At 50.6% G+C, this 16,511-nt stretch overlaps 8 protein-coding genes across 8 annotated transcripts; 3 read left to right on the top strand and 5 right to left on the bottom strand.

The window, feature by feature from the left end:
• Positions 1–439: 439 nt before the first annotated feature.
• Positions 440–1,436, top strand: M437DRAFT_75282 (Cut8-domain-containing protein; the record flags this gene model as incomplete). Its single annotated transcript, XM_041026394.1, has 2 exons — positions 440–518; positions 571–1,436. The coding sequence occupies 2 exons, from the start codon at positions 440–442 to the stop codon at positions 1,434–1,436; spliced, it is 945 nt and encodes a 314-aa protein (XP_040879769.1).
• A 539-nt stretch (positions 1,437–1,975) lies between these two features.
• Positions 1,976–3,103, top strand: M437DRAFT_48806 (uncharacterized protein; the record flags this gene model as incomplete). The annotated part of the gene is made up of 5 exons (XM_041021724.1): positions 1,976–2,339; positions 2,388–2,571; positions 2,628–2,722; positions 2,769–2,884; positions 2,933–3,103. 5 exons carry the CDS (start codon positions 1,976–1,978, stop codon positions 3,101–3,103), a joined length of 930 nt encoding a protein of 309 aa, XP_040879768.1.
• Positions 3,104–3,470: 367 nt separating this feature from the next.
• On the top strand, positions 3,471–4,640 carry M437DRAFT_84443 (uncharacterized protein; the record flags this gene model as incomplete). The annotated part of the gene is made up of 5 exons (XM_041028104.1): positions 3,471–3,816; positions 3,866–4,058; positions 4,109–4,218; positions 4,271–4,386; positions 4,440–4,640. 5 exons carry the CDS (start codon positions 3,471–3,473, stop codon positions 4,638–4,640), a joined length of 966 nt encoding a protein of 321 aa, XP_040879767.1.
• A 798-nt stretch (positions 4,641–5,438) lies between these two features.
• On the bottom strand, positions 5,439–6,748 carry M437DRAFT_65997 (uncharacterized protein; the record flags this gene model as incomplete). Its single annotated transcript, XM_041024670.1, has 2 exons — positions 5,439–6,118; positions 6,178–6,748. 2 exons carry the CDS (start codon positions 6,746–6,748, stop codon positions 5,439–5,441), a joined length of 1,251 nt encoding a protein of 416 aa, XP_040879766.1.
• A 479-nt stretch (positions 6,749–7,227) lies between these two features.
• On the bottom strand, positions 7,228–8,628 carry M437DRAFT_75279 (uncharacterized protein; the record flags this gene model as incomplete). The annotated part of the gene is made up of 4 exons (XM_041026393.1): positions 7,228–7,389; positions 7,445–7,784; positions 7,842–8,192; positions 8,246–8,628. 4 exons carry the CDS (start codon positions 8,626–8,628, stop codon positions 7,228–7,230), a joined length of 1,236 nt encoding a protein of 411 aa, XP_040879765.1.
• A 502-nt stretch (positions 8,629–9,130) lies between these two features.
• Positions 9,131–10,999, bottom strand: M437DRAFT_84441 (protein phosphatase; the record flags this gene model as incomplete). The annotated part of the gene is made up of 7 exons (XM_041028103.1): positions 9,131–9,453; positions 9,673–9,933; positions 9,991–10,197; positions 10,251–10,335; positions 10,386–10,459; positions 10,517–10,832; positions 10,964–10,999. 7 exons carry the CDS (start codon positions 10,997–10,999, stop codon positions 9,131–9,133), a joined length of 1,302 nt encoding a protein of 433 aa, XP_040879764.1.
• Positions 11,000–11,859: 860 nt separating this feature from the next.
• M437DRAFT_48788 (uncharacterized protein) lies at positions 11,860–13,335 on the bottom strand (the record flags this gene model as incomplete). Its single annotated transcript, XM_041021720.1, has 1 exon — positions 11,860–13,335. The coding sequence occupies one exon, from the start codon at positions 13,333–13,335 to the stop codon at positions 11,860–11,862; it is 1,476 nt and encodes a 491-aa protein (XP_040879763.1).
• Positions 13,336–14,157: 822 nt separating this feature from the next.
• Positions 14,158–16,345, bottom strand: M437DRAFT_75276 (uncharacterized protein; the record flags this gene model as incomplete). The annotated part of the gene is made up of 3 exons (XM_041026392.1): positions 14,158–15,868; positions 15,920–16,203; positions 16,250–16,345. The coding sequence occupies 3 exons, from the start codon at positions 16,343–16,345 to the stop codon at positions 14,158–14,160; spliced, it is 2,091 nt and encodes a 696-aa protein (XP_040879762.1).
• Positions 16,346–16,511: the final 166 nt, after the last annotated feature.

The following is a 16,511-nucleotide window of genomic DNA, read 5'->3' as shown; positions in this document are numbered from 1 at the left end:
AACATGATTGCATAGGGATAATTTCTTTTCTTCAGGCGTTTGGGCATGAGTTGGCGGTAAAAAGCGTGCACGGGGCGGGCGTTCTTGTTGTTGTCGGTTCAACGAGCGGAGGCATATGATTTCAAGTGAGAAGACATACCAAGAGCTTGATTTAGAGTCAAGCATGTAGATAGGTAGATCAAATGACGACGAAGACTCTGTCGCAAGCATGACATGTTATTGGCCTGGATGTCTGAGAAAGCGGTGAAAATGGCGATGATGGGAGACACATGACCATCAGGTCTTGGTCGTCGGTCTTTGTGATCCGAGCGTCGGGGTCGAAGTCATTCCAGAATCTTTCAAGACGACGACCGACTTTGCTTTCACACATCTAACGCATTTGTGTGGTGCGCTATTTGTGTGAACATTCAACACAACCAACTCATCTCCTACGAACGCAATGAACTCCGTCATCGCCTCGAACCCACTGTTCGCTCCTCATCTCCTTGGAAACCCCCGACCCTCTCCCTCGCGCTCAGGTACGTGCGTCATACCGCCTTCCATCTCACCACATACTAACACCACCCATAGAGGGCTTTGGCAGCGACAGAATGTCCAGCCGAAAACGCAAGGCCAGCGAGGACGACCTGGACGACCGTATGTCGGCATCGCCCACGAACTCGCCTGCTGTCACCGGTCGCCAGCTCTTCCCCGCCTCAAGATCTACCAAGAGAAGCCGTACCGTCGTCGCTGCTGGTCGTCCGCTCGACTTGCCTCGTCTTCTCGAAACTCTTTCTCCTGATGAAATGAGAAACCTCCTGCAAAACATCTGCGACCAGAATCCCGCAATTGCCCACGAGGTCGTCACCAAGGCTCCCCGCCCTAGTATCGAGTCGACTCTTTCCGTCTTGCAAAAGTACGAGACCACCTTCAAGGAGTCTTTCCCCTTCGGCAACCGCCCTTCCTCAGACTACACCTATAACCGAGTCCGTCAACCCATGCTGCAGCTTATTGAAGCTCTCAAGGACTTTACTCCTCACTTCCTCCCTCCAAACGAACCTCAACCCACACTCTCGCTCCAGTATCTCGATGCCGTTACTCAGATCATCCATCGCCTCCCCACCTGGGATACCTTCCAACACAACCATGCTAAATTCGAAGCATATGACGAACTCGCTCAGGCTTGGGCTCTGGCCATTCGTGAAAGCGCCAAGAGAGGCGGTGGTTTCCACTTGCAATATGCTGGTTGGGACCAGAAGCTTCTCAAGCACAACGAAGATTCCGGTGGCAGACTGCAAGATGCTGTCAATGAATTGCGTGACAACGTCACCTACCTTAACGGCCCAGCTGCTGGTGGCCCTACTCCCTCCAACTATGACGAGCGTGCTGCCATCAGACAACAAATTCTGTCTGGTACCTATGGTCCTGATGTCTCTGTCGGAGTCGGACGTTGGTAAGACAGCTGCGAGACTGGTTTTATGATCTTCAAGATACCCTGTGGGATACGACTGCCCTTCTTTTTGTTTTTTTCGCTTCTTTGATTTCATTTGTTCACACACAACAAGCTGCATTTCCACCCACCTTACTTTTCACTAGCAGCCATGATGATAGCATTGCGAGGCGTTCTTATTTGCGAAGTGGTTTTCGGCGAAAGGCAAGGCAAGGGTTTAGATAGAACACTCTCAAAGAGGACTGTGCATAACACAAATGTCCTAAAAACTCGACCAAATTTACAAATCATATCAACACACTGAAGTCTTACAGTTATCCATCCCGACCAGCTTCTCTACTGGCCCCGCGCCTTTCACTTTCTTTCGGGCAGCCGCGCAGGGTGTTTGTTCTCGGCTAGCCGACCTTCGTCACTTCCTCATCAACCACTTTCCATGACTTTGGAGGGTGTTTCAAGTCCGCCGCGTCAGCCGAGTCTTCGTCCTTCTTCTCTTCCACAAGCTCATTCACTTTTGTGTCTCTGGCCATTACATCCATCACCAGCATCATGGCCATCATCCCAGATGTTCCGCACGTCGTTGTGGACATTGTGGTCGATGGGAACCCACTCCCTGAGTACCTCGACGAAGACGACGAAGACTCCGTATCAGCCACCAGCATAACCAAATATGTCGAATGTGTTGCCGGCTCTCATTTTGGCATTCGACTTGATCTCACTGGAATGGAAGCTAGACATCTCGAACGTGGCAACTCCATCACCGCCAATTACTACCTTGATGGTCAAAAGGTTGCCAGCACCGTGCATCGCTTCCCTCTAGGACACCACCTCGTTTCTGTAACACACTCATCTCGCCACAGACAAGACGAAATCTGGATCGAGCGAAAGTTCCTATTTGCCGATCTTGTAACCTGTATGGTCGATGTGTGTCCCTTCACAACACCGCTAACATACTCTACAGCCGAGGATCCAGAATTCAACAAGCCTAGACCAGAGCTGAGAGACCTGGGCATGATCACTGTCAAGCTTCACTATGCTTGTGTGGAAGGGAGCCCATTTCCCTCTTCCGCCTCCACGAACATTAGCGCGCACGAAAACATTCACGAGAAGCACCTTAAAGGCCAGGCCATCTCGCAACAAGCCAAGTAAGTCTACACGCACTCTCTTTCTCGTAAAAGGACAGCGTGGCTAACAAGTACAGACTTGGAGAAGCAGTCCCAACTGGCGTGCAATACACTATCAAGGCCCGAAATCTAGAGCAACTTGCAATGTTCAACTTTCGATACCGCTCGCGCAGTAAGTGTACCAAAATGTTACACAAGTTCAATGCTTATTTCAACAGAGGACTTGCAAACCCTCTACCTCATTCCGAGAAGTCCCAGTCCTATTCCACTCGAGGATCGGCCAAAGGAAGACCTTACCAGAGAAGAGCTCCTTGAGCTTTTGCGCCGACAGGAGGTAGGTTCATATCCCCAGCAAGACAGAAGCCCACACTGACTCTCGAAGGCTCGTGAAGAGGAGCGAATCAAGATCAAGCAAGAGCTTATGAGAGGGCGCAATGAGGACAGCGATGATGACGAATTGGACGTGGTCTCCTCACGTCCGCCTGCCAAACAACTCAAGGTCTCCACAGATGCCGACACGGGTATCGACAGTATTGATCTGAGCGATGATTGAGACACATTCACTTTACGCTACAATATTGCTTTCTGTACAGCATTATACCCAAATGACAGAGCTACATAGCTATGGAGAATGATGAGCAATATTGCTTTCCATCGTGTGATGAGTATTTCACGTCTGCCTTCTTCACCAGTAGCTACTCTAGCCTTGCAACCTGATTGACTCTCTCAGTTCGCCAGACTAGCGCTCCGATCTCACTCACACATGCTCTGCCGCGAACTTATAATCTTCATGAGCACTCGCAGACTTTCTTGTCCCATACCTCTTCCTCGTTATTAATCTTCCGAGACCTTCTTTCGACATCTACAACGTGTCCATTCATTCAAGTATCGATACATCACCACACCGCCATCTCAACATCATGGCCGTCCTGGACGGCCTTCCTGGTGTTGAGATTGCCGTTGTTGTGGACACAAAAGATCTGCCCGAATATCAAGACTCGGACACGGCAAACAAAGAAGACACCGTTACGAAGTACATCGAAGCTGTCGATGGCGCCAACTTTGCAGCCAAGATCAAGCTCACCAAGGACTTCGTGTTCAAGGGTGATTTGATTTGCGTACAAGTCCGCATTGATGGCACACGTGTCTGCGGCTTATGTCTCGTTCCTGCAGATGTGCAGGCTGGTAGCTATAACTACAACGTGGACAACATTCGGGTCAACAATGAGAGTGCACGACGACTCAAGTTCAAAGTCCTCGAGACTGGTGAGCGGAACAATGCATTTTTGAGCATAATGATAGCTAACAGTAACAGTCAGTGAGGAAGATGCTGGCGTATCTGACAACAGGGAGCGTGTCCAAAACATGGGCAAGATCGAAATACGTGTTGACCACGAAAACAAGACTGGAGTTGGTACGAGCACGAACGACTACCAAAGTCCAGTCATCGACGAGAGCGTCATCTCAGAGAAGGACGTTAAGGGAAAAGCAATCACACACACCTACGGGTACTCCACACGACGCCGCTGGTAGAAGCTATACTGACGAAGTATCGCAGCTTAGGCGAAGAGATTGAGGTTAAGAGCGGCAATGTAGTGTGGTACACAGCACCCGTCCTGGGAGTGAAGTCTCCGGCAGCAACATTTGTGTTCCATTACAGATCGAAAGGTGCGGTTGGGACTCGCGCAACGAATGTGCAACTTTGACTTACTGCTTCTAGCTGCCCTCAAGGACCTCTTGATCATCCCAAGAACACCGGCTCCTACACCACTCGAAGAGCGCCCTATCGAGAAGCTCAGCCATGAAGAGACAAGGGAACTACTTCGTCGATACCAAGTGAGATCATGTGTTACCGCTAACCTGTCTTCCTGCTTCTGACAATACCACAGGCTGAGAGAACCAACACTGCTACAGTCAAGAAAGAGCCCAAGAGAGAGCGCGAAGACAACAGTTCCAGAAACTGCCGCCGCTCCAAGAGAGCACGTCCAACTCCAGGATCGGTCTACCTCGAACTCAACGACGATGACACTTTCACGCAGATCGCCGTACCAGAAAAGGAACAGGAGCAAGATGTCAGCCCACTGGACTGATTTAACAACATCAAGATACAGGCTTACAGACATGCAGCAAGAAAGAGGTGATAGGCAGGCAAGATTGCAGAGACAGAAGACGAACGAATGGAGGAATGTGATACGTTACTTGCAAACATGATTGCATCAAGCCACCAGGACAAGGCGTATCCAGAGCAGCAAACATTTCTATACTCAGCTCAGCTCTGCATATAACGGATGACAACGAACATCATAAATACAATTCTTGCTTCATCGCATACACGTGTCTGTCTTCTAGAATTGAGTAACACAGTTCAACATTGCCGTCATGGAAAATCAAAGCAACCGCCTTTCCTTGAACAGGGTGGCGCCTACACCCACTGAATATCTATCGTATATAACTCTTCCATGTGCCAAAGACAATCACAATGCAGCTGAAGAAAATCCACAATATTGTCAGAGATCAGGATTATATGAGCAGAGAAAAGAATAATTCATGAGACTTCCAGTGGATATGCTTCCATTTCTGAGAACATTGAGACTTTTTACACTGGAGATACAGTGTATACTCGTGCATCTTGCTTTACGGGAGTTACAGACTTCAAGCACACAGAAACGTCAACCATCAGCGAAAAGCTCTCTTGAATATTGCAAACTCCAAACGCCATAAAAACTACAGACCATTTTCGGAGCTCTGACCATTTGAAAACCCCTCAGAAGCAAGAAAGAGCAGGCGCAAACGACATTCCTCTACGCGCATACCCTTGCAGACCCAACACCGTAGGAAATCAATCACCGTTTTGAAAACCACACTCCTTCCCAGGAAGAAGAGGACAATCAGATCGTCGTCAAAATCTCCTGCTCCAACCAAGCAACAGTTCCATCAAACACCACAGCACCAACCTCCCTATTCCAGTCCTGCGCCTCCTGCCTCGCACCCTCAAACCTCTTCTTCCAATACTGCAGGTCCAAAAAGTCATCGTTCGAGTCTAGCATACTGTTTGGTGTAGGAACAGCCGACCGAGAAGAGGAAGCAGAACCATCCAATTGAGCTCTTCGACCTCCAGCAGCGAAATGCAGAGAACAAAATTCTTTTGCCAAAGCATCGGCTGCGGCAAAAGCTTTTCGGAGTGCTGTGTGTGCTCGTTTGGCTATACCAGGGAGGCGGGATAGGAAGCGTGGTGGAACCGGTAAGTGGGCGTATAACTCTGGGTGAAGGGATAGGTACATGACGACGCGATCGATGCACTCGTGAACGGCGTGTAGAGCCAAGGCAGTAGTTGATCGGGGCCAGAGTTTGGGTTTGTGGCCGCGCTTGATCGTGCGGAGAGAGGTGCGAAGAGTGTCAGCGACGTGGATCAGAGGGTTGGTATGGCGAGCTGGTTCGGGGTCGGCGATGGCTGCGCGGAGGGAGGTGATGGCTGATGCCATGACAGTGCGGGCATCGGCAGGACCGCCGTCTGTGGCCTTGGGAATATGGACCTGGTTGTTGATGTCGGTGTAAGCAGGTGGGAGTGCTAGTGAGTAGAGTCAGCAATGAAAGGTGCAATTGAGATAGTCAGTGGGGTGCACTTACCTTGACGATCGATAGTCTCCTTCAACGCCTCCACCTCTTCGTCATTGGCCTGACACGATTCACGAAGGTCTGCAAGCAGAAGCGCTTCCATATGTGCATGGCTCTCCAGCTCAGCTTGATGCTCCCGCCTCGTCGCCTTTTGAGCCGCGTTCAACTCAGAGATCTTCAAGTACTGACTCTGAATCTCGAGATTCTTGCTTTCTACCTCCCGCTTCAATCGATCGATGACGTGGTCTTTATTGCGGTTGTAGGCTGCGAGATTACTGTCTTTCCTCTTCTGTTGTCTGTCTGCTCTCTCTTCGCGCCGCGCCTTTGCTACCTCTCCGGTGTGGCAGATTTGGTTCCAGCCGGTGATGCAGTAGCCCTGAGTTTCCAGGTCAAAGGCCTCTTGCTCTTCTGGTGACATGCCTTGCTGTACGAGGTCGCCGACTTCATGCTGCTCGGCCATCTGCAAGTTATTGTTGGCAGACAGCCTGTCATTATCAAGAATTGGATCAACTTCCATATGATCGATGAATGCTATTGGAGAGGGAGTTCTCAAAAGCCTGCTTTGTTGCCTGAGGCAGGCCATGATCAGTTGCTCTGTGGATGTGAGTCTTGATGCGCGTGAGCTGTGAATGTGGACTTGAAGCTGGGTGTTGGCCGGGTTTTGACGACTCAACCGTAGTACAACACTCGTCCAAGCTCGACCAGCGCAGCATCAACAGCGCGAAGGACGACCGCACAGCCTATAATGATACAACGCTCCTAGAGCTTGACATAGATCCATCTTGATCAAGCATCGATGCGCCGACGAGATTTAGAAGCAGCTTTGGTGACAAAACGAAAGTAAATCCAGCATACTACGAAAGCAAACGCCAGCAGTAACGGAAGGTAGTACACGCTTTTCACGTGCAAGCATGAGAAGGAACGGAAGCAGAATGAAGAATCAGGATTTTGGCAATAGGATTTTGGTTGGGCTGTTATACAAGGGGAATCTCTTTAAGTATGTCGGTCGTGAGAGAGGGCTTGAACCTCTGCAGCAGGAAATAGTCGTACGTACAAGGCTGGCTAGTTCATTTCGTGGGTGAACTGGGCATCCACTTCGTCTTGAACGTGCTTGCCGGGGCGGCCTCTAGCCGGGTCGGCAGGACTTCTCAAGTCGGAACTGTCCTCGCCGCTGTCGGGACTATCAGGTCTGGCGTCGCTAAGGGTTCTACGATTGCGTTGCATCTGCACGAGGGTCAGTTGAGCTGTTGATAGAAGAGGTGGCTTTGCAAGAATTTACCCAGCTGCGAACGCTGCCAAGAAGGCCCATAGTGTATCCAGCAGCAAAGTCGCTGTTGCTGCCTCTCGAAGCGCCCTGGCGCAAGTTATAACCAAGGCGATCAGGAGTCGAGAGGCCGCGAGCTGGACTGCTGGGTCTGCTGGGTTGCCAGAATTGTCTGAGGTCTCTGCCAAGCTCTTGACCAGTTGCGGTCCAGTTCGTGCGAATTGAGTCGCGCAGCTCAGCGACATGGCGCTTGATGTCGAGCTCGTTCTTCTTGAGCCACGAGATGTTGAGCTCTTGGCGAGTAGTGCCGCGCTTGAGCTGACGCGCGATGTATTGTTCGTAGTCTCTAACAATCCTGCGCACAAAAGTCAGTCAGTGCAACTCTGTTGTAGTGACATTGTCTTGTCCTTACTTTGTAATGATTCCAGTGGTGCTGACACCCTCAGTGCGCTGGGTAACCAGGAACATGCCCTTTTCCTTGACTGGCTTGTAGATGTCGTCACCCTCGTCGGCGCCGTAAGGAATATCGTCGTGGGCAACGTAGTCAATCTTGTGCTTCTCGAGGAACTCGACATCGACAATCCAGGGGCAGTCTTCTATGACTTCATCCACCCATTTGCAGTGTCTTACGGTCTCGGCGCGTTCCTTTCCACTCAGCACAGTGAGACCCTTGCGGCGATGGGTCTCTTTGTCACCAGTAACGCCGACGAGAAGATGGACATTGGGGAAGGCGGTCTTGGCTTGTTGGAGCTGGCGCATGTGTCTAGAACGTGTTAACAAGCTGTTCCAAGAAGGGTCTGAGAGCAAGCTGCGTACCCCATATGGAACAAATCAAAGACACCATCGGCATAAATGCGCACAGGGCGACCTTCAGGAGGAGGGTTGGTCTTGTAGCCGACAGGGTCAACCAGACCAGCCTTGGGAGGAGCTTCCATCTTCATGGTGCCAGCTTCGCCATTGACACCAAGGTCCTGCTCCTCGTCTTGATCATCCTGGGTGTGGTTTTCTGAACGAGATCGCTTGTTAGGCAGGTCTTGGTCGTTGTCTTCTGATCTGGATGTCTTGAGGGTCTGGGGCGTTTGTTGAGTGGTAGTGTCCTCTGCAGACGCGTCTTTGGAAACAGGCTGGGGAAGATCGTTGTTGGCTTCAGCAGCGGCATTGGAGCCTACGGTACCAGCCCGCTTGCGTTTGGGAGCCATTGCGTTGTGGAATTGGAGTGTCAAGTACTTGACTTGTCGGTTGGATCGACAAGGAGTGCGCAAAAGGGAAGCAGCGACAGGGTGAACGATTCGAGGTAGAAGTGACGACCAGCTTGCAACGCCCTCCGCAATCAGCTTGACCGCCCAGCTCCGTGCGCCAACCGACCTGCGCACGGTCCACCAGCCTTTCAGGTTTCCGTCACTTTTCTCATCTCACTGCTCCGCCGCCGTGGAGTGACGCTGAGACTTTTTGAAATTACAGGTTTGTCAAGCAGACTGCTACGTACAAAGCCTGCTCTGGCTCCCTCATGCAGACATTACCGCTTTTGATTGGCTCTTGCATTATCAAACACTCTGTTCTGTCTCTCTACTTGTGCCTCTTTATGCATTCAAGAACTCGAGTAGGTACTTGTATCCTCTTGGGCTTGAATCTGGGAAGGAAAAAAGAAGCTTGTATCGTCATATCCATGTCCTGAATCATCTGTTGTTCTTATCCAGATTTTCATGCTGAATCTTGAACACCACCCATGTTGGGCTCTGCGGGCGTTGATGTCTTTCCAGTGCCCTGTTCTTGTGATCCGTTCTTGCCCTCGTCCTGTCCCTTACTGACCTGGCTAGCGAGATCTTTCTCTTCATCGTCGCTCTGGTCAAACATATCTGTGTCGTTGTCTCCAGCGTCTGTCATGATCTCCGTGCCATCACCAAGCAAGATGACGCGACCGGGGTGCCCGCTAAGCATGCGCGAGCGTTGCTCCATGTCCATGTCGTATTCGTCCGGGCTGTCGTTGTCAAAGCGGTGGTGCACACCAGGTCCCTTGAATTCAGCTGTACAATGGTATTCGTATTAGACAAGGGCTCGTCACCACGGGGGCTGCATTGATAGATGTGCATGGTATGCAGACAAGAGTTGTCAAGCTCCCTTTTTGAAATGGGTATCCGCAGGCATATAGCGCTAATAAACAACGAAACTCGGAAAACAAAGGGGCGCAAGAAAATGCTATAAATGGGCGAGGGCTGAAGGGGAAAGAAGGTGTTACGACTGACCGTACTCTGGGGGTGCGCAGGGTCCGTCACCGTTTGCGACTCTGTCCGCAATCATTTGGTACCACTCTTCCTTGCTCTTGCCGTTGAGTAGAGCAACAACAGCAATGGTCATGTTGTCGCAGCCAACACCACCTGTCTCACTGTTCGAGGCCAGGCAGTTATCCATCATGTTTTCACAGATGGCAGACAGCTCCTGTTTAGCTGCAATACCACGGCGGACGAACTCGATAACGGCTTGCGAAGACTGGCAGTCCCAGATGCCTGTGAATGAAAGGTCAGGAATTGTTCATCTTTGAGTTCCTTGCGTCCATTACTAACCGTCACAAGCAAGCACAATGAACTCGTCGTCGTCAGAAAGGTCGTGGACAGTCACATCGGGATAAGCGGTAACGATTTGCTGCTCAGGAGGCAGGTCGGCGCTCTTCTTGAACTCGAAATCGCCGATGGCACGGGAAAGGGCGAGGTTGCCGTTGACACGACCAAAGTCGACGAAGCCGCCGGCGGCGCAAATTCTTGCCTTCTCGCCTACTTCGGTGTTAGCATGTTTGAAGATTCGAGATCAGAAGCGCAAGACGCACCCTCGTTCTGAGGCTTGTGGTCGAAAGAAAGAGGCTTTGCTCTACCCTTAACACCAAGAACAGTTCTGGAATCACCAGCATTGCCCTAACTGGTCAGTAAAGCACTTTCCAATCGTAGAATATGTGCCGACATACAACGAAGATCTTGTCGTGAGTTACAATGCCAACAGTGGCAGTACATCCAGAGACTTCCTCCTCATATCTTGGGTCTAGGATAGGGTCAGCAGCTGAACAGCTAGCAGACGCTTGCGCGTGGCTTGACTAACCGCTGAGGATGGCTCTGTCAATGGCAAGGAAACCGTCTTTGAGAGATTGTTCAAAGTCCTTGTTCTTGAAGGCTTCCTGCTTTGCGATGATCTTGTGCAGATTTTCGCCAGTGTAGAGCGCGACCTTGTCTCCACCATGACCGTCATAGACACCGAAAAAGCTGATGCGAACGTCGGATGCGGCAGGCTTCAGGTCGTCACCTTCAAGGGGTTGCAGGTCGAGAATAGTCGCATGGGCGTCCTCCATGCTGATGCGCCATCCCTGCATGCATGAGATTCCGTAGAAGATGCGGTCATCTTGTCCGCTGCCCGAGTGCTGAAAGTGAAACAATATGTTAGCGGTCAAAACAGGCAAGCGCACAGCGGCAAGAGACAGGTGATGCGCGGGCGAATTTGTAGGCAGGCGAGAGTGGGCAGGAGGTCTTGTGACGAGCAAGCGACACGTACCTTTTCGACGACGGGCTCGGAAAGGGTCTGACCCATGATGGATCGCGGAGGTCGAGATTGGGGGGAGGTGGGCGATTAAAAGAGTTTGGTGGGTGTCGCAGCAAAGAGCGCTGTGAGTCCGAGGATGGCTTGGATGGGTAGCTGAGGGTGAGTGTGCGTGTGTGTGTGTGGAGTAGGTTCTGTAAGCGGGGCCGGCAGAAGACTGCAGTTACGTGGTCCTTGAACAATAGGTGACAAACAACAAGCAATACCGCGTCTCGAAAGCTTTGGAGGTTCGTGTCTTGACGCGTGCGCTTGGTGACCAGAAGAATTGCACGAGGTTTGTGGTTGTGGGAGGAGAAGGGGTGCCGCTAGACAGAAGGTCCGCGTGAAGAAGGGCTTTTGCTTGTCGAGACCGACCGCCGCCTTGAGCCATTAAATGACGTGCCTTCCGCATCTCACCCCACTCGGCAAACAAAGAGACACCCTTCTGTAAATCCTTCAAACACTTCACTGTCTTGCTCTTGTCTCAGACTGCACTATCTATTGCGACTTCACACTTGAATTTTGAATCACTATTTACACTCTTCTCGACACCTACATTGTGCTGGTTCTGATCCAACGCCGTTCCGTTGCATGGACCCCTTTGCAAACCTTAAAGCCATTCTAGACACTTTCAACTATCTAGCTGAAGACTCGATACCACTCTGTGATTATCGCGAGGTCAAAGCTGTATCTACAAACAACCTCAGACTTGGCGCCTCTGCTTGACTGAATGCATGGCACAATCTTGGGATGGGAGGTCAGTAGGAGCTGGTGAGACTCATATAAATGACACTGAGGGTGTTAAAGAGATACCAAAGAAAACTCTGTAATATTGATACTGACTCTGATACCATCAACCATATGCAACACAATCAAGCCCCAAGCTCGCTCGGCCTGTAATCTCTGCCCTCTTCCGTGCCAAAGTTGAATCTGCCCAATTCATCTGAGCCGGGATAAACCACCATTGGTGAGCTCTGGCGTCTGGGGCTACGTGTAGGAATTTCGGGTGTTGGACTCAAATGCCTTCGAGAGTCGTGATAAGGATCTTCGTACCCATCCTCATCATAATCTTCACTACTTGCAAATGGATTTTGATAATAGGGGTGAGGGTAATCCTGAGCTACTGAAGTTGCCAGAGCTGCAAGTGAAGGCTGGTGTCGAACATAAGGCGAGTCGAAGTTACGATATCCGTCTGAGCTGCCTCGTGGAGGCCAGAAGCCACTGCTGCGACGACGTTGAGGCTCTTGTTCAATCGGACTGACAGGACTGGCGGCCACTGTAGCAAACAATTCTGGAGAGAAGGGAGTCGGTGGTCGACCCTGTCTGTCTCCACCATGCCTGCCTTCTCGGCGTGTTGTCTCTTGGAAGGACCCATGATCAGATCGTTCAGCCGATAGCTCGGCAGGTCCACTGTGCTCATAAGGCATGTAGCCATAACCAAGGTGCATATCATCATTGCCGTTGGTCTGACTCCTGGTTGCATAACCGTCATGTACGGCCATTGACGGTTGAAGCAATGGTGGTGCATTCAGGTTACCGTACTTCTCAGCTTCTGCGTCGTTGCGCCAAGAGGAGGCTCCCTCGTCTGAAGGACTTGACGGCCTTCTCTTGAAAAAGCTTCCTGTGTTTTTACGACGACGGTGCAGGAACCATATGAGGAATGCAGCAAGAGCAAGAGCAATCGATCCTAGAACCACGCCAAGGATGATGCCCAGTCGTTTGTCTCCTGATTTATGCGTCTGTGAAGATGTGTTTGAAAGCGATGTGGAAGCCGCGCTCGGGGGTGCCACTGACGCTGTGGACGTTAGAACTGGTCTGGCATTCTCAGTCGAGGACGCGATCGCTGATGAAGGGCTCGAAGAAGCCGAAGTTGAGCTTGGTGTCTCAGTTGAACCAGTCGATGGTATAGTATAGGTCTGAGAGCCAATGACTACAGTCGCTGGCCACGTCAAAGAGGCCAAATCGGTAATGGTAGTCGAGGGGTAGTTGCTTTTGATCAAAGAGTTGGCTTCTGACAGAAGCGTTTGGATCCCGTTTTGCACTTGACTTGAGTCTGCTGTAACAACACTTTCAAGAGCACTGAAAAGGCCGGCTGGTTGGTCATCGGCAGCTGCCATTCCAACGAGGAATATAATGGCCAAACTGCTTTTCATCCTCGTGTTAAGCAAATAAAGTAGTTGTAAGTAAAGATGTTTGCAAATTCGAGTGGTGATGGACTTGATCAACCACGACGGATACGTCCAAGGATAACGGGCGTTTGATATCTCAGAAACTGAGAAGACGGATCGAAGAAATAGAAAATGTATCCAAAGGTTGATTGTCAGGAGCAAAAACCGGACGAAAGCCATTGATGTCTTTCGAGGCAACTTACGCTCTCCCAAGTACTCTTCCACATGGTTTGAAGCTACAGCGCAGGACGTCAATTCTCCGTAGACGACTGCAGGGTTTCTCGTGCATAGCAAAGGCCAGACCGTCTCATAAGCGACGGTCCAATAGGCGAGCACAGCAACCATGCGAAGTTGTCGTGCCTTTCCATGTTCCAGCCACAGGAGAGGGGTAAATGTGGCGTTAGAGCACAGCCACTCCAAAGCGTCACAGTGATCATCATGATAAAAGTCCTGAAAGAGAACTCGCAGCGGCTTGCTCACGACAAGCCACCTCAGAAAGCAGGTTATTGGGGACGCATGGAGTCACCGATCACCGTATTGATGCCATTGTGCATAGACCTTCTCTACCATAATGTCACTGTCGCACCTTTTGCCTTCGATAATGCCGGGTTTGCTGGCTTCAGGGTTATCTTTCGCTTAGGTTGCAATTGGATATGCCATGCGGTAGGTTGTGCATCCCACATTTTGAAGTGTCGCTCCTTCAAATATTGGTTCATTTTTCCGGAAGCTACTCAGCCTCTCGGAGAGTCTGGCTCCCACTCACGGTACCGTGCCTGCGCTTTTTGAGCGTTTTTGACACCATCCTGCTACATGATCCTTGTCTTATTATCAAGCTCAGCTTTGAGTAGAGTTCCAGAACCAACATTGACCACGAAAAATGTTTGAGCGATTGGTGACATTGGTCTCCACATCTGTCATGGCCTGTGACATGTAAATATAGGGATTGGCGACGTTCAACAGGCGTAGATATTGTGATATTGATCTTGGCCCAGCGTATTCTGTTCAATATGGTTGTGTTTGCGTTTGGCCGAGCTGCTCCTGTTGGTCGCCGACCGGGCCATGCGTTTCATGCCCATGCCACGCTGGATATTGCTGCGTTGTCTGAGGGACGACGCTGTTGTAGTGAGATCGATAGAATTCAGTACTTTGCTGAAACTCCGGAGGGTAGGTAGGTGTGATTAGCGGTTGTAGACCTTGATGCGGACCAGGAGGGGGAATGATCGTCTCTGTAAGAGGCGCAAGAGTCGCCATTGGGTCTGCATAATTCCAAAGAGACCGAGCAGGAACATTTGAGGAGTCCTGCCTCTTCCAAACACGCTGGTTGAGGGAGGACAAGAGATTTTCCGAGTCACGTTGAAAGCGATCGCGCCAACTCATGTATCCCCATCGCAACCCAAACAAACCAAGACAGTCTGTCAGACGCTTTATACAGGTGATACTTCGCGCGAGGTTCTTTTGGAAATCTTTGGGCGTTTGAGGTGCTGGCGGCGGTGGCGCTGAATCGACAGGAACGAATGGCGGATCTGGGATGATGCCTGATAGAAGCCTGTCTTCATTGCCTTGCAACACCTCGATAAATTGACGGCCGGTCATGTATACACGCATCGCATCGTAAAAACTCAGGGGGGCTGTTTTGACACGCTCATTCGCATGAGATGTCATCTTCTCCGCGTATTGGATGCAATATTCGAAGATCAGACTTTGCGCGAAGGGTGCAACGAATGGCATCCGTGGTGATGCAGCAAGGATGTAGATGTAAGAGTAGAGCAAATTGAGCTCAAAGAAGGTGCGGACCTCCGCACTCATGCTCGGGGACAGTCCAGCGAACCAGTTTCTCATCGCTTCGCAAGAACGCCATATTATCGGGTAAGGGTCAGACAAAGGTATCCGTCCTGACTGGAACAACTCTGTGTACCAATCCGACTGGATCCGTCTGAGATTGAAGAGGTCGATCGCGGAACCAAAACTTTTGAACAGAATGTGGTTTGAGTCTTTGGCCTCTGGTGAGAGTAATGTCTGCGCAGCAGAGAAAGGCAGGGCAACACTGGCGGAATCGTCCGAGAATGAGAAAGCTCGTGATTGAATCAAACTCGTCGAGCGATCAAAACCGTAAACACACCAGAAAACTCGTCTTCGTAGCTCTAGTTTCGCTCTAGATATAGAAGCGCTTCGGGGAGGGTCTTGATGAAGCCCAAGGTCAACCATGGCGCGCGAAGCTGCACCTATCAGACCCCAACTATCAAAATGATGAGGGTCGATCATGGAATACTCGTGTAGCAGTAACATGGCTTGCACGCTTGCGATTGACCCAGGACGAAGAACGTGTTCAGCATGAACTAAGGCAGCAGAAACGTGTCCGATTGCAGCCATGTAGTTGCCATCGCCTCTTTGCTCCATTCGTCCAGAGTGTGCAATTGCGAGCACCAGCCTGACAGAGAAGTGGTCGAACGGTGATGCTGTGGACACCCTAGAACTCTCCGAGTTATAAACTGCATCGAGCGATGCATAGAAACTGGATTCCTCAAAAAATGGATACATGACGAAGAAGTTTTCGAAATAGTGCCTGATAGTGATTATGGCCTCGTTGCGAGGCGGCAGTGGAGTCACGAACCCTGTAGGGAGGCTGTCCTTGGTACAGGCAGAAAGTACCATGCGAGCATAGGACATGCTTGATGTAAATCCGTAGAAATCTCGCGCGGTTGCATTCACAGTGCTGTGATTAGTTAGTATATAGAAAGATACACAGGAGGGAGATTTTACTGACAGGTAGCCAAAATCAGACACAAGATCATCAATTTCTTGAGCTTCGAGCCTTTTTGAAGTTCTGGTCAATCCTTCGGATGGGACATGTTTCTGCACGGCGCCATCGTGTTCGTTCACGGGCACAAGAGAGGCTTTTCTGTGTTGAGCTTCCTGCAGTCTGCGTTCGAGCTTTTCTATCCTCGTTTCCAAAGTAGCGACATAGCTTCGCTCTTTACCTCTGGCGAATTGGTCGCTGGTACTTGAGCACTCTGCTTGTTTACCAGATCTTTCGCAAGCAGTACATGCCTGAATCAATTAGTAAGACACAAAGCAGAGGTTAAGGCAAGCTCACAGGAAGTTTGCCGTCGCATTTGATCTTTGCAGACCTACATCGCGAACAGGCAGCGACCGGACGGCTGACTCGGAGCAAGGGAGTCTCAAGGACCATATGGATCGAGTGATCTAAGATTGTGGCTTATATGGCTTTGGCGCCTGGGCAGTCAAAACGAAGGAAGTCCTTCAGCATAGAGCTGAAGCAGACGAAACAATGTCGAACTGGAGAAGACGGGATAGAGTTCGTGTAGCCAGATGATGCAAAGGATGATTGGCTTATG

This window comes from Aureobasidium melanogenum, assembly GCF_000721775.1.
Source record: "Aureobasidium melanogenum CBS 110374 unplaced genomic scaffold scaffold_10, whole genome shotgun sequence".
Lineage (NCBI taxonomy): Eukaryota > Fungi > Ascomycota > Dothideomycetes > Dothideales > Saccotheciaceae > Aureobasidium > Aureobasidium melanogenum.
The sequence above is the reverse complement of the archived record's forward strand: the minus strand, read 5'-3'. Positions and strand labels throughout refer to the sequence as shown.